At 46.0% G+C, this 16,909-nt stretch overlaps 1 protein-coding gene across 4 annotated transcripts; it reads right to left on the bottom strand.

The window, feature by feature from the left end:
- Positions 1 to 218: 218 nt before the first annotated feature.
- SORBS3 (sorbin and SH3 domain containing 3) lies at positions 219 to 16,272 on the bottom strand. Of its 4 annotated transcripts, none has more exons than XM_053463051.1 (16): positions 16,013 to 16,272; positions 13,254 to 13,358; positions 12,939 to 13,088; positions 12,799 to 12,859; positions 12,324 to 12,408; positions 11,708 to 12,185; positions 10,916 to 11,008; positions 9,647 to 9,680; positions 9,185 to 9,261; positions 6,222 to 6,268; positions 5,657 to 5,771; positions 3,825 to 3,929; positions 3,109 to 3,276; positions 975 to 1,042; positions 458 to 564; positions 219 to 366 (listed from the first exon to the last, which is right to left on the bottom strand). In XM_053463051.1, the coding sequence occupies exons 2-16, from the start codon at positions 13,356 to 13,358 to the stop codon at positions 263 to 265; spliced, it is 1,797 nt and encodes a 598-aa protein (XP_053319026.1). In that variant the 5' UTR covers positions 16,013 to 16,272; the 3' UTR covers positions 219 to 262. The 4 variants fall into 4 exon arrangements, with proteins under 4 accessions (XP_053319026.1, XP_053319025.1, XP_053319027.1 ...); XM_053463050.1 differs by lacking the exon at positions 16,013 to 16,272 and adding an exon at positions 13,646 to 13,758; XM_053463052.1 differs by lacking the exon at positions 16,013 to 16,272 and adding an exon at positions 13,478 to 13,620.
- Positions 16,273 to 16,909: the final 637 nt, after the last annotated feature.

Genomic DNA, 16,909 nt, shown 5'->3' with positions numbered 1-16,909 from the left:
TTCTGATACGCTAATTATAATGCATTATGCGGCTGACTGGAGGAAGCCGTTTTCCCGCTCACCCCGTTTCCCAGTATATCTTAGGAAGTGGAAAATCCTTATTTCTTGGAAAAAAAAAACTGGGCGGCTTTGGTAGGAAAATAAATCTAATGTCAAGTCCTGCCGGGTTTCTTAGGGCCCACCAGGCTTTACTCATAACACTTCCGGAAGCTTTAGCATTTTTCTTTGATGGGGGAGGTACATTTGTTTTTAATTATTCTTGCTACAATATCCTTTTTAAAGCAAGCATTGGGTCGGCAGAGCTCTTGGCGGGGACTACAAAATTTCCCGGGAAGGTTCCGAATTTCTGGGTCCTCCAGCAGACACCTGCGAGATACATGGAAAGGATGTCATCACGCGTGCGTCAGGAACTCTTTCCCACCCTGTTTACTGTAACCTCGCCCCTTGGGTCACTTACCTACATACCAGCCGTCATCACAGCGCTGAGTTACCGTCACGGTGTCTCCTGTGATCAGTTCCAGCTCGTCGAAGTTCTTGGGAGAGAAGTCAAAAAGAACTCGGTACCTGTGGGCATGGATCGAAACAGTTAGAGAGAACAAGACTTCCCCCTGCAATAGTTGAGTTGTGTTTACTGTCTTTATAAAAAAAAGAAGATAATAATAATAATTAGTCTAAGCTTTAAATAGAGGCGATTGTGAAATTCTAACAAGACCGAGCGGTAGATGTCTTGCTGACACAGCAGAAAGAGTCCCAGACGTATTAGGAAATCATTAGGAGAGTCGAGAGATAGGAAAGCGAGATAAGAGCAGCATTTCACCCGCTTATTATCCAGATTATTGCACTGAATGCAATGTTATTGTAATTGGGTGAAATTTACCATTTTTCCTGTTAAAGAAGTGAAAGTTTATTCCTAAACTCACCCTAAAGGCACGTGTTTTCTCTAGCCCTAATCACAGGTGCGCTCCTATACTCACACAGCGCCTGCCGGGTCACATAGTTTCACAGGTTCAGATGCCTCTGGGTTAGATTTGTTCCCCGGGACCTGCGAAGGAAAGTGTCGGGTTACAGGAGTTTAATGGTGCTGGGAATACTGGAAAGCAGTCTATGAGTGGGTTCTGGGATGTGTTAGGTCAGAGTGCTGGGTTCTTGGATGTGTTAGGCCAGAGCGCTGGGTTCTGGGATGTGTTAGGCCAGAGCGCTGGGTTCTAGGATGTGTTAGGCAAGAGCGCTGGGTTCTTGGATGTGTTAGGCCAGAGCGCTGGGTTCTTGGATGTGTTAGGCCAGAGCGCTGGGTTCTGGGATGTGTTAGGCAAGAGCGCTGGGTTCTTGGATGTGTTAGGCCAGAGCGCTGGGTTCTGGGATGTGTTAGGCCAGAGCGCTGGGTTCTAGGATGTGTTAGGCAAGAGTGCTGGGTTCTTGGATGTGTTAGGCCAGAGTGCTGGGTTCTGGGATGTGTTAGGCCAGAGTGCTGGGTTCTGGGATGTGTTAGGCCAGAGCACTGGGTTCTAGGATGTGTTAGGCAAGAGTGCTGGGTTCTTGGATGTGTTAGGCCAGGGCGCTGGGTTCTGGGATGTGTTAGGTCAGAGCGCTGGGTTCTTGGATAAGCTAGGCCAGAGCGCTCAGTTGTTGGATGTGTTAGGTTAGAGTGCTGGGTTCTGGATGAGTTAGCTCAGAGTGCTGGGTTCTTTGATGTGTTAGGTTAGAGTGCTGGGTTCTGGATGAGTTAGCTCAGAGTGCTGGGTTCTTTGATGTGTTAGGTTAGAGTGTTGGGTTCTTGGATGTGCTTGGTCATAGTGCTGGGTTCTTGGATGAGGTAGCTCAGAGTTCTGGGTTCTTGGATGTGCTAGGTCAGAGTGTTGGGTTCTTACGTGAACTAGGCCAGAGCACTGGGTTCTGGGATGTGTTAGGTCAGAGCACTGGGTTCTTGGATGTGTTAGGTCAGAGCGCTGGGTTCTTGGATGTGTTAGGTCAGAGCGCTGGGTTCTTGGATATGTTAGGCAAGAGTGCTGGGTTCTTGGATGTGTTAGGCCAGAGCGCTGGGTTCTGGGATGTGTTAGGCCAGAGCGCTGGGTTCTTGGATATGTTAGGCAAGAGTGCTGGGTTCTTGGATGTGTTAGGCCAGAGCGCTGGGTTCTAGGATGTGTTCGCCAAGAGTGCTGGGTTCTTGGATGTGTTAGGCCAGAGCGCCGGGTTCTGGGATGTGTTAGGCCAGAGCGCTGGGTTCTAGGATGTGTTAGGCAAGAGTGCTGGGTTCTTGGATGTGTTAGGCCAGAGCGCTGGGTTCTGGGATGTGTTAGTCCAGAGCGCTGGGTTCTTGGATGAGGTAGCTCAGAGTTCTGGGTTCTTGGATGTGCTAGGTCAGAGTGTTGGGTTCTTACGTGAACTAGGTTAGAGTGCTGGGTTCTTGGATGAGGTAGCTCACAGTACTGAGTTCTTGGATGTGCTAGGTTGGAGTGGTGGGTTCTTGGATGTGCTAGGTCAGAGTGCTGGGGTCTTATATGAGCTAGGTTAGAGTGCTCAGTTCTTAGATGGGCTAGGCCCAAACATTGGGCTCTTGGGTGAGCTAGATCAGGGCACTGAGTTCATGGATGAGCTAGGCAAGAGTCCCAGGGCCTTAGGTGACCTCTGTCAGGTTCCTGAGTTTTCAAGGGTTAAGCATCGTCACAGCTCCTGGCTGAGTATGGCCACCAGCCGCTGACAAGAGATCATTAGTATCAGATCGGTGTGGGTTAGGTGTGTAAAGATCATACAACCTCAATATAAAAGTAATAAGTGATGAATGCAATGTAATGAGGTGGAAGTAGAGGGGGAGATGAGTGTCTGTTCTCAATTATCAAAAAATCTCAGTGCACCCTTTAAATCAAATATAAAATTGGTTATTCCTATAATACCGGTATTTGTCTCGAGGAAGACCAAACAAGCCAAAGCATTGGTTTGTTATTAATGGTGTGGAAATATAACCAGGATTCTAGTCACGTGGAACGGTGTTAGACAGTTGTCAGGTATCGTCATGTGTTAGTGAAAGCCGTGTGGGGTACAGTCGTGCAAATACTGTGGGCCGATTGTTACAAAATACATAGTAAGGGGAAGGGGGTTGTTAGCACTGACCTGCTCGGCAGGGGTTCCGCCGGTTTTGGGTAAACCTTTAATTTCTTGCATAGTCTCGCCTCCGACCTGCACATAACTTGCCGGAAACAGCGCAAGACGCTCAGAACCTTCGACTCGACCCTCAAACCAATTGCCACCAACCCTCCGAGTAATGAGAACACGCTGACCCTGAGACAATGCAACAAAGACACAGCGACAAACATTGTGACGTGGAGACCGCAAGGCAACACAATGACACAACAGCTCCATTTATAAAAGAGAATATCACCTGGAGACTCCATTAGAAGGTGAGTGGAAGACTAAGACATGAAGATACCATGTCTCCAGATACACACACCTTCTATATGGCGTCTACACATGGAAACTGTGGTTGTATGTAACACAGTAATCCCGTGCACACGGTAACTGCACTGCATTTCATCGGGCGGTAGGACCAGAAACCCAGATGATCACCGCTTGGCCAAACCAACGGAAACTCAAAGCATTAAAAACGTACACAAAGACAAAGAAAATCCTCACTTTTCTTAAACCGATATAGTCCAAACTTGTTCCGTCTTGTTTCCATGGACACGGGTGCGTTAGTTTGGAAGTACACCAAAGATTTGGCAAATATACTAATAAAAAACCCATGGATGAAACACAGAATTTCACAGTCTACAGTTGTTCCCAGAGGAGGGGGGTTTTAGATTTATTTTAATTATCCTATAAGGGCTCACCTTACACAGAGACAGTTCAGCATCGGAGTCCGCCTTAAAGTCATAGAGAGCGACTCCTGACATCTGAGAGGTGGGATTAGGAGCAGCCTGGCCAGGGGGCAGAACCTGCAGAAACAGGTACGCAGATGTCACGCTGGGGGCTCACAACATGCTTTGAGAGACAAACTAGAATTTCGTTTTATATATTAGCACATTCTTCACGGTTATTAACTATAGACTGTATGGACAAATAGTATTGGGACACCTGACCGTAACACCAACAGGGACTTTGATGACATCACATTCTAAATACATAGACATTAATATGAAGTTGGTCCCACAACCCAGCAGTTATAACGGCTTCCACTCTTCTGGGAAGGATTTCCACAAGATTTTGGAGAGTTTCTGTGGGATTTTTTGCCCATTCATCCGGTAGAGCATTTGTGAGGTCAGACACTGATGTTGGAGGAGAAGGCCAGGCTCCAGTTCATCCCAAAGGTGTTGGATGGGGTTGAGGTCAGGGCTCTGTGCGGCCGGTCAGGTTCTTCCACACCAAACTCACCCAGCCATGTCTTTATGGAGCTTGCTTTGTGCGCTGGGGCAGAGTCATGCTGGAATAGAGAAGAGTCTTCCCCAAACTGGAGCCACAAAGTTGGAAGCAGAGGATCGTCCAAAATGTCTTGGTATGTCCTCACAAATGCTCTACTGGATGAATGGGCGGAAAATCTCCAAAATCTTGTGTTAAGCCTTCCCAGAAGAGTAAAGCTGTTATAGCTGCAAAGGGGGGCCAACTTCTTATTAATGCCTATGTGTTTAGAATGTGATGTCATCAAAGTCCCTGTTGGTGTCCCAATACTTTTGTCCATATAATGTATATTGGAACCTAAGATATCTAGCAGGAGACATTTGGTTTTCTGCCGCCCGGCGATCTTCCTCTTCTATCGCAGAACTTCCCCAATACAGAGGTTGCTCCAAAAACCCACCAGCATTTATATATATTTATATACGGTATATATATTCCTGAGACCGTTTCCATGAATAAAGCACAGACAGCTTGTGGGTTCTTTTGATGTTTGTAGCCGGAATGTTTTGTTAAGTACAAAGTCTTAAATAGTTTTAGTTTCTAGCAGACGGCAACCAAGTTATTTTAAATCAGGTAATCTCGTTTGGGAATCCTCGTTAAGCGCTGTATAAACACGAGAGATGTGAGTATTAACCCGGAACGCACACATAACCAGCGAGCGTGGATTTACCTTCAAAGAAAGGATTCACCGTTACTGTATTATCAAAGCACTGCCGCGTTCCATAACATAAATACGTTACGAATACCCAAATTAAGGCAAGAAAGAAGAAAACGCCATTACTGCGATACACAAAAATAAGTTCAGAAATATATTAACAAAAAAAAAAAGGTTCATGTGCAAGAGCAACTTTACTGAAAAGGTGGTAGATAAGTGTAACAGCCTCCCAGCAGAGGTGGTAGAGGCTAAACAGTGAGGAAATTTAAACATGCATGGGGCAGGCATATGGCTCCTGAATTGAAGACGATACCAACGACTGATTATGGTTCGAGTCAGGCTGATTAAACGGTGTTATGTGCCGTCATATTCTATGTTTCTATGTATAAAGAGCATTTCATCACAGTGATGATGTCATGCACACGCTGACTGCACCATTCCATTGGTTGCTAGCATTGGACCACCTTTTAAACTTTGCCCCATAATCACTCCTTCTGCACACAGCTACCAAGAGCCCTGGTTTTGCCAGAACAGTCCCGGCAGCAGAAATGTTCTGTAGTGGAGAGATATTTAAACAGATAGAAGATGTGCTGCGCTGGCGCTCTGATGACAGACCTTGACATAGCTGTCCGGGAACAGGCCCCTCTGGCCAGCGTGCTCTCCCAGAAGCCAGTTCTTGTCGACTCTCTTCAGTATGCTGACAGCGCCTCCCCGCTGTAGTGATAATTCTCTGCAACAGATGAAAGGGTTAAATGTCACATGGGGGGAGACTGTAACGGACAAGTAAGTTGTTGGGGTCTTAAATGGGGGGGTTATAGTGATGGAGGGTTTTAGGAGACGGCGATACTCTAGTGCAGAAAGATCAATACACAGCTAACATACCTCCCAAGTGTCCCTTTTTAGGGACACAGTCCCTATTTTCGGGATCCGAATCCTAATGCCTCTCCATGCCAGTGCCTTTATATGAATATTCTTATAATAGTAAAAAAAGAGGCTTTCTGTCTGAATATATTAGTGATCGGCGATGACAGTTCCAGTGTACGACCATCGATTAGCTCTGTTGGTATTAGCGCTAAAGAGGTACCCATACCGGGGCCGGGTTTAGGCAGAGGCTTTAGTGATTTAAGTTGAATATAAAGAAGAAGGGAACGTGTAATATAGAGGTAGACGGAATACTCACTTTGGTGATTCAGCCTGAAAATCAAACTTTGCCACAGCTCGGGCTATCTGAAAGAGAGCGAGACAGTGATAGTCAGCGAGACTCAGACAGTCAGCTAAGAGACCGCTGGGGGTATGAGAGAGACCCCTGGGGTATGAGAGAGACCGCTGGGGGTATGAGAGAGACCGCTGGAGGTATAACCGCTCTCTTAGTTCAAATAAGTCAGGGAAGTGAAACGTTTGTATTATTAGGTGGCGCAGAGACTCCACCTGCTGGTTAGGAGACGCCATAGAATCCCGCAAAGAAAATAAATGTCACTCAGCCGCGTCCTGCAGCCTCCTCTTATGGGAGAACGCACTGCTGTCTCAGATTTAGAGAGAGGAGTAACTTCCATAAAACAGGTAAAAATACAAAGTAACGGCTAGATGAGGTTTAGGGGTTTCACGTTCTTTGATTTTTCTTAAGGCTTAATCTGAAATCTCATACGGCTTCCCAAAAACGTCCGGTGGAATATGATGGCGCTATATAAAACAATAAATAATAATAATAAACTGCACACTAAATCTATTATCATTTTTAGCTGTAAAAGGGAACTGCAGCCCACGGCATACACTCAAGGAGGGCTGGCCTAAGGGTTATGTAAAGTCTATTGGCCCCTTTACAGACGCGTTGGCACACATATGTACACACTTTCACACTAATGCTAACACACAATTACACTCATACATACATACACACTCACGCTAATACACGCTCCCTCACACATACCTACACATTCATGCTCACATACACATTCATGCTCACACACACATTCATGTTAACGTACAACGTGCACTCATACGTGTTAGGTGACCACGCTGCGTTCCCTCTTACCTGGGACGGTCCAAAATTGATCACAAAAGGCTGGTCCTAGCTGAATTGCCCCCTGCTCACTGGGCCGGCCCAGCCCTGCACCCTGCGATGATGTTTGCTACAAGCAAATTTACTCCCTGGGTGTAGCTGCCTCCTGTTACTGTTTGTATCACGCAACATATTGTTAAGAAATACAAAATCATTTAAGGCTTAATTGCATTTTAATTTATGCTTATGTTTCGGAATGACACTTTACCGAAAGAAAGCTATAGAGGTGGATAGTGGGGAGAGGTGGAGCAGCCGATCTGATTCTCTCCTGTGTAAGCAGATGGATGCATAGGGGGCTCTGAAGACACAGTTTGCCTAGGGAGCTAGAAACGTTAGTGCTGGTCGCTGCAGTCCCTGTGAAGGAGTAGTGGGAGCAGTGCATGCCTCTGGGACTGAAGTGGTACTTAAACCATGGCAGATACTCAAGAGAGGTGCAGGGGTGAGATGGGTGCCCAAGGGGCATGTAGCGAAGATACTTTAAAACTGGTGACCCAAGTTGGATAATAACAAACCAGTATTTCTGCTGATTAAAAGCTTTATATTTTATTTACTGTTGTGCCGAGAGATGCGCATCGCCCTCCTGCCATTTCACTTTTAAAGAGAGAGTTATGCACCAAATCTCTCTGTTTTCTAGGCATTTAGAATGTTTTTAAGATGTATCGATGTTCTTCACAATTAGGTGCATAGAAACCCCAATGGGACATAAAGTCACCGCGCATGCATCCACACACACACACATCCACACACACATCCACACATACACACACATCTACAAACACATCCACCCACACACATCCACGCACACATCCACACACACACACACACACACATCCACACATACATCCACACACACACATCCACGCACACATCCACACACACATCCACACATCCACACACACATCCACGCACACATACACATCCACGCACACATCTACACACACACACATCCACACACACATCCACACACACACATCCACACACACACATCCACACACACACACATCCACACACACACACATCCACGCACACATCTACACACACACATCCACACACACATCCGCACACACACATCCACACATCCTCACACACATACACATCCACACACACACATCCACACACATTTCTCCCTTTGCAGCTGGCGTCCATTGGCTTAAGCAGTGGGGTTTGTTCACTAAAGGGAGCGTTGTCAGGAGAGTTCTGGCTCCTTCCCTTCACTATTCATTATGAAGGGCCTCAGCCGGTCCTGAAGAACGTTTGAAGAACTCGCTGGATTACCTATACATAATACAGGGCCAGCCAGGCGCTCCCTGCTGCAGAAGCTCACTAGGGTTGGTTATTGATCATATTTAGTCAAGTGAATGAGCTGAAACCCAGCTCTCCCGTAAACTCGTAATTATTAAGAAATAAAATTTATAAATATAAACGTTAACAGTCTCTTGAAGGAGACAGCAGCATTGGCGTGTTAAAGTCCCTTTATCTAATTGCTCTGTAACGCTGTTTCTTCCTACGTTTACGAGCCCCGCTGACTCATCTCCCTGGGAAGTTTATTTCTTTTGATTTCTGGTTTTACAGTCTGGGATCCTGTGATCCGTAATAATAATTCCTGGAAAGAACGGCTATTTATTGGAGTGAAAAGATGGAGCGACCATGAGAGTAATGGCCACACAGGCTGGAAGGACCAACCTAGTACTCAGTGCTAGACCAAGCGAACATGCCTATGATCTGGCTTTAATGGGCAAAGCAGATGTTTCCAGCCCCATTCAGGGGGGGCAATTTATCAGAACCACCTGCATGGGGTAGCCAAATATTTACCCTTTAAAGGGAAAGCCCCCTTACCCTTACGCTTTTAATTTATAGGCTACCTGCTCATCTCTTTTAAATGCCATAAAGGTATTCAGAGACATAGAATTTGATGGCGTCATCAGACGGCTGCCGGCCTTAAAGTGCCAGAGCAGCCTCATCATTGCCAGTCCGGCCCTGCAGGGTTAGTGAATGAATATCAGGGGTGGATGGGTGAGAGTTGGGTCCAGATATAGACGGGAGACTTTTTAGACAAGACGGACGAAAGACTCGGCCCCACTCACCTCTCTCAGCTGTGTCTGACCTTTGGCGGGTGCTTTATTGGGGGGATCTGCCTCATGGCCGCCATCTGCTGGAGAGACTGAGACAGTGCAAGTAAATGCCACCCTGGCGCTTCCAACACGGCGCAACCTCCCTCTGCACTAATGTGCCGCAGTGCGTGATAATGTTACTGTCCATTTTCACTTGTCTTTTGCCAAATATTTTCAGTGTCTCCCATGGCAACAGCGCTACGGAATCTGGGGGCACTATATAAATAAAAGTAATTTTTTTACCACGTTTTTTCCCTTTCATTGCTTTTATTTACCCGCCGCACGCCTGCTGGGAAGGCTCCAGCGCATTGTACCGGGCTGGATATCGGGTCTGTTTGACTTGGCCGCCAGCCTGCCCTGCCTGACAATATACCTTTGTACCGCGGACATCCTCATTTCTATTAACCCTTGGCGCGGGCACACATTTTTACTTACCCGGCCGCGGGGACGTTCTGTACGTTGGGGCGTCCTGTTGGGACATTAAAAGGTTTTGTGAGAGACGTATTGTGACATTACCCAGTATTTATGCACACAGTGGGATTTATCAATTTAGGTATTTAGTGGATTTATGATTATAGCAACATGATGACCCCCGTAAAGGGGTAGAGAATAGAGAAAGATTAAAATCTTTCTGTGGAAGATGCATACCACCCAACTGTCCTTTTGACAGGACTGTCGCCCATTGACACCTCTGTTCCTCTATCCTTCCCTAATGTTTTATTGCCTTAAAAGCCAGAAATGTATAAGTTTATACTTTATACTTTTTTAAACGGTGTGTATAAAATGCCTTCATTTATAGTCAGTTTGGTAGATTTATTGTCAGAGCGTCACATTGTTTTAGAGCTTCGTGTGTATACTCCAAATATCCAGAGCCTCTACAATGTGTTCATCAATAGCAATAAAGAAACCAGGGACTGGGGTGAAAAAAACTGACACATGGGAGGTATGTGTTTGCAGCTACATGCCCACAGTTCTGCTTACTGAGCAGATCAGGCCCAGGGTTTCACTATGACATCATCTAAATGAATGCCAGGATAAGACATGTTATTTGCCCTGGAATTCTGTCTTTTTCATGTTTTTCATCGCCATCAGCGTCCTATAACATGATGTCACTCTGTATAAATCATGCTGCTTTTATTCCATTCTTCGGAAAGAGAATCATCGCTGGAAATGGCATAATTATTACCTCTACACTAAAATCCATACAATTTGGAAAGTTTGGAAAGGAAATGGACGATATATGTGATATCTGATACGCTGCTGCTATAAAAGCGCATATTCACTAAACGGTAAATGGGTGCTTTGTAGTAAGATGAGACGTCCCACCTGTTTGTATGAACTATGCATTATGAAGGGCTTGTCTCGGTGAGTTTATTTCGTGAGACGGACAAGGTTGGGCTTCATAAAGTGCGATCAATGCGGTGGATAAACCTCACGGAGGTGTGATAACGGTGCTGCGGTCACCGGATGAACCATCCTCTGTCCATGGTGCTGACCGGTGGGATGGGACATCCATGTCCAGATGCTTTACTCCACCCAAAGACGCGTGAGATTCCATGAATCCCTCCCGTTTATATGTAACACGCTACATGTCCAGGATTACTAGTCATGGGTTTCATAAAATACTTAATATTATACCCAGACCTCCGTATGCTGCAGTATTTTTCTTGGCGGAACCGGTATTAGGAAGCGTTCCATACTCACTGCATGTAGCAGATTCTCGGATGTCTCCGTCTGAACCCGCAGGTCTCTGTCCAGCTCCTCGGTGAATTCTCGGATTTCTGTCTCCAACTGCTCCTGTAGTTATAATGTGCATACGTTATTTCTGACATATATACTGTGCCTATGTATACTGTACTTTAGTAAAAGGGTGGTAGGTAAGTGGGGCAGCCTTCCAGCAGAAGTGGTAGATAATAATACAGTATGGGGAATGTATACATGCATAGGCATATGGCTGCCATCTGAAGAAGCTTTCTCTGTTTCTGTGGCAAGAACCTATCTGTAGCCGCCTTTGTGTCACATGACAATAAAACATTCCCAGAAAAAAATATGGATGAGGTGGCATTTCCCCAGAATTCTTTCAACGGTAGCAGAGACGATGTTTGTAAAGCTGTATTTAATTACACAAATGTTACGTCCTCTTTAAAGGTGGGACTGCAGCTTTAAGAGGATAAGAGGATATCTGGTTCAATTTAAGGAACAGCTAGTAAAATGTGCCAAATTTAACCTAAAAACATACATTTGTCTCGACCTGCATTCCAAATAAATATAAAGGAATTCATACGCATACATACATTACATGCTATAAATATTCAAGATTTGATGAAAAATATAATATTAAATAACCACAAGCTGGGCTCATATATATTCACCGGATTCACACAAATACTATATGGAGAAGTGCCAGTGACTGTTGCTGGAACGCTGTCTCCACTACTAACATATACATGTAAGCAGAAGTCCATTCAATATGTATTTCTTTTCTCTGTTACTTACCAAGACCTTGGAAGTAAATCCATGTTTATGATGATGTTGCTCCTCGGAACCTGAAGAGCTTGTATCTTTCAGAGGGCTTACATTCTGAACCAGACCTGGGGCTTCTTCTGGTTGGCGCGGTGGTCCATTGGTGCCGTTGGTTAGTACTGGGGATCTCTCCATTGGAAAAGTGCTTGATGATGACTTTGAGACGCTATAGGATGAGCCCAAAGTACGGTCCGATCGTTTAGAAGAAGGGCTGCCATTTAGTCGATATTCTGTCGATCCCCTACGAGGAGACGAGCCGGTTGCATATAGGTGTGATGTGTTGCTGGTTTTGCTTGGTGGCGGGTTGTGTCCTTTAAGGTTGTGGGTTAGAGTGCTTTGAGGACTGGCGGAGGTCCTGGTTAGGGATTGTTCTGGCTCCTTAGGGGTAGGACTGGCACTCAGTGACATTCCCTTCAGCTTATAATGTTTGGGCTGTGGATTCTCCAGAACCCTTAAAAGAAGAGAGCAAAGTCTTTTTAATATCTTTAGAAGGTATCTAGATTTCATGGTTATGGAACACAACGGGTGATATACTGAAAGACAGGGCAGGAGGAACGGAAGCATGGACTATCCCCATGCAGGTACTCACCCTGACTTACTTGGTGATGCGGGAGTCTCAGTTTTTTGGTTTGGATGCCGCAGGTCGTCATCCTCTTTATCGCTGTCATCCGAATCTAGAATACAAAGAAAATCATTATTATAGGATCCTCTCCAGTCACTACCTTTACTACACTGGGTGAGATTAATAAAGATGGACACAGTTCTAGATCCCTCTTCCTGCTACATGTCTACATGTCATTTTTTATTGTGTAAGATTCTTTTGTTATTATTTTATAATTTTGATTATAGTTCTATTAAGCCACCTGCAACATGGTACATTTTGGTGAATACATAGATCACTGAGCAATTTCTTAATCGGGATTTTGGGGTCACACTTCTATGTCTAGTTTTTCTTCTGTATACCCCCAAAGTGACCACCCCGCCGAAGTGACCTCCTCCCTCCTTAGGCTAGTTGCCCCATGACCTTTAATTCCCACCATGTGTTTAGGAACGGGATGACTGACCTGTCTGTCGGTGCAGGACTCTAAACATGTTCTTGTACCACTCTCGAGGTTTGTCCACACTCTGCAAACACAGAGAAGAACGACCATCATCCAGTGACATCATAATGGAACTCATTTTGGGTGCCTTATTGCAGACTTACAGATCTAGAAGCAAAGGGCATCCCATTTTCATCTGTGGGCCCAATGCCATTGTAGCGAATCCAGAACCTCTCCTTGCGGCCACCTGGGCTGTCCCATGGGTCCTCTTCAGGAGGGAGTTCAGGGGTCCTGGTGGGAGGCAGCATCCAGTGCTGAAATAACGCAGGGAGGCATTAGACGACAATGTGAAGGGGAGTAAAGCTGGTGTGACAATGATCTGCAGCTTGTCATACCATAAGATGCCACAGGATGAATAAACCGCGGGGTCCTAGCACTGGTTGGGGGCATTTAAAGCATTCCATTCATAGAAGTCTTACCGCGTCATCCAAATGGTTCTGTGCCGGTGACCTTTTCTGCAGGTGGGGGGGGATAAAGTCATCTAGAGACAAGTCCAGGTCTATCTTCAGACCCTGCGGCTCCATCTGCATGAAGTGACACGGTGCATAAGTCAATGTCTTGCTTAACCCTCAGTCCATAGAACAGCGGCAAACAGATCATCATGGCTCAGCGGAGGCGTAGAGTGTCAGCTCCCATGTCTCACCTGCGCTGGGCAAGTCCCCTTCCTTGATAGCCTCAGTAGCCTCTCTCACCCAGCACTCATACACCAATAAATGAAGTCACCAAGGCACGCAAGAGGCAATCGATTTAGGCGTACAGCGCTGAGTATACACCTTCACAATCCTACAGATCTATGCTACACAACACATACCTACTGGTGCCCACGACCAATACAGTCACCCAACTTCTACAATCCCGAGGCAGAAAATGACGGCACTTCTGCACATTTATGCTGAACAAGTCTATTCTTCCAAGGCTCGGCACACACCCTGCATCAGTACAGCGAACACACACACACACAGACACACACGCACACACCCCTTCTGCTTTTTCCATGGCTAATACACATACACACCCTGCTCCACATGCCCCGCGTGTGACACACACCCAGCCACCTTCTGAACTCTGCCCTTCAAACCCAGATAAATGTTTAACAGCAGAACAGCTCATCCAACAAAAGGACTGCAAGATAAAAGCCGGAGGAAAGTGAAGAAAGTATGTGAGCAGAGTCTGGGAACGTAGATAGAGAAAAGAGGGGAGGGTGGAAAAAAAGGGGCAAGGGTGGAGAAAAAATGGGGATAAAAGAAAGTCAGAGGCAGAAGGGAAGCAGTGAAAGGGTAAAGAAGCCATGGGCAATGGGGCAAGGGAGGGCAGGGAGGGATGGAGAGACAGGAGTGGGAGAGTGACGGAATGTGAGAGAGGAGGAGGAAAGGAAAGTATGAGACAGGCAGACACAGTAATGCCAGAGAGAAAGAATGAGCGACTCTGCGAAGCCAAAGCACAGCCTACGACTTCATAAATATATTAATGGAGAAAAAAGGGAACCCATTCTAATGTAATAATCTCCTAATCTACTAATTCAACCCCCCCCCCCGACGTCGCTCTTCTCTATTATCTCAGAATGCTGGGTACGAGGGCATTGCGATGTTCTACAGCCATAAAAGTAATGTGCTGAGAAAAAAGTAAATTGTGCCCGTACCTTCTTCTTCTCAGCTGAATAACGTAAATAGCCGTTAATATCTTGCAAAGTCATAGAAAAAATCTTCAAAAGTCCCCCAAACTCACCTCTATCCACAGCCCCTAAACCACGAGAGTCCCTCCTCAGCCATTTGAAATGTTGGAATGATTTTAATGCTAGGAGCAACGAATGAGCGTCACATAAAGAGTCCTGAACAGCCCTACCTCTAGCCTCACCACAACCCATACAAAGGAACTTTCTAAATGAGCGGACACTTCAAGTATTAACCCTTTCATAGTCCGTCACGGAAATGGCTTTTTAATGTTGGCATCCAAATGGTTCTATTAATGGTCCTCATAAAAACCCAACTGTATGGATACCGGGATCAGCTGGGGTTATATATAAAGGAGTCAGCTCCGGACTGTGTGACCCTGAGGATCTGCCCCTTCACCCTGAGATGGAGGCAGAAATGGTGAGACTCCCACTTTGGCCATTTGGAATGGTGGGAAGTTGCCTTGGGCCAACTCGGCGTATAAAACCATCAGTCACTGATCCATATGGTTATATTCTAAGGTGGCGATTGCCACATCCCATGGGCATAAACCCCAGCACTGTATAGAGTAATATAGGTCGGCATTGACAATAACCTGGTTTTCTCTCCTTTTGTTCCAATGAACTTTCTTTATCTGCAGATCTGGAGGCCGCCATTGTTGTTGGTTGTTATATTCTGAGTAATTCGCCCGGAATATAACGACTGACAACAATTCCTGCTCAAACACAACACTGAGCCGATTCTTTATGGCAACGCAAATTAAGTCCAACCCTCCATAGACTTCCATTACTCCAGCCAGGTGGTTAACACCGAGCCATTCTACCACAAGGCACCACTTCACTAAACTTCACACCAATGGTGGGAGCTCCGCATTAATACATAGGTAGGGGGTTGGTAATTGGAATCCTGCCACGTATTCCACTTTGTAGGAAAAGTGGTAACCAGTCATTATTATAATCATTTCGTGATATTTTGTACTTTGAGTCTAGTGCTGGCCGCTCCTGGTCGATCCCGTGTGATTTAATGCTGGATTTCCAATATGTAGCACGATGGCCACCTAGCGGCGATTTACAACAGCAATACATATATATCAGTGTCTTTTAATTATTGAATGTGTAATACACCAGGATGAAAATATACAAGGGTGAAGCAATCGATTCATTTTCACAGATTTTTCCAATGCCAACATAGGTTTAAGCAGCCTGATACCAAGGACATTGCGTGCGGTCTTTGTAACGATAGACGCACTTTAATGACCCCAGAATACGAGAGTTTAGAGGGGGGGGTGAGAGGAAAGAAAAGAGATGGAGGGAAAGGAGGAAAGAGGCAATAAAAAGAAAGGGATTAAAAGAGTGAATGAGGAGAGGAGAACAGAGGAAAGGAACAGGAGTGAAAACCACAAAAAATACAGTGAAAGGAACCGAACAGATAAAAAACACGCATATCAAAAGAATCCAGGATACAAACACTTGTGTGCTGCCTGTGTGAGATGGGAGTTATAACCTCACCTGTAAGGAGGCAGCTGCACAGAAGAAGGTAAAAGGAAACCTGTAGAAAAGCGAGACTGCATGTGGTGTGACATCGGAGATGTGGAAACAGAGACGCACCGCACAACACGCAGACAGGTACCGGACACGGGACACACTTACTGTCACACCGCACAACACGCAGACAGGTACCGTACACGGGACACACTTACTGTCACACCGCACAACACGCAGACAGGTACCGGACACGGGACACACTTACTGTCACACCGTAGCGCACACACACACAGGTACCGGACATGGGATACATACCTAGAAAAATATGCGTGCTCCTTGAGGAAGAGCAGAAGAACCACTAGAGATCTCCCTGATGCTGAGACGTCATCCACACCGATCCACACCGATCCACACCGATCCACACCGATCCACGCCGATCCACGCCGATCCACGCCGATCCACACCGATCCACGCCGATCCACTCCGATCCACACCGATCCACGACTACACATCAACTAAACACAGCAGCGATACACAGCTCCCGCTGAACGTTGTTTCCTCCAAACTCTTCCATCTGCCGGGGTTCGTTGTCCTTTTTGTTTTGCCCTAAACATCTAAGCATTGGAGACACGGAGGCATTACATGGAGACATTACACGGAGGCATTACACGGAGGCATTACATGGAGACATTACACGGAGGCATTACACGGAGACATTACACGGAGGCGTTACATGGAGGCATTACATGGAGACATTACATGGAGGCGTTACACGGAGACATTACACGGAAGCATTACATGGAGGCATTACATGGAGACATTACATGGAGGCGTTACACGGAGACATTACACGGAAGCATTACATGGAGGCATTACATGGAGACATTACATGGAGGCGTTACACGGAGACATTACACGGAG

Source organism: Spea bombifrons, chromosome 4 (genome assembly GCF_027358695.1).
Source record: "Spea bombifrons isolate aSpeBom1 chromosome 4, aSpeBom1.2.pri, whole genome shotgun sequence".
NCBI classification, from domain to species: Eukaryota; Metazoa; Chordata; class Amphibia; order Anura; family Pelobatidae; genus Spea; species Spea bombifrons.
Note: the sequence above shows the minus strand (reverse complement) of the source record. Positions and strands in the feature narration are given on the sequence as shown.

Coding starts and splice junctions, on each gene's coding strand:
- SORBS3 (XM_053463049.1), bottom strand. CDS start 13,364: ATGCAGATGGAGCCGCAGGGTCTGAAGATAGACCTGGACTTGTCTCTA. Junction 13,089..13,253: donor AGAACCATTTGGATGACGCG/GTAAGACTTCTA, acceptor GCGTTATTTCAG/CACTGGATGCTGCCTCCCAC. Junction 11,009..11,707: donor GATTTACTTCCAAGGTCTTG/GTAAGTAACAGA, acceptor TTATAACTACAG/GAGCAGTTGGAGACAGAAAT.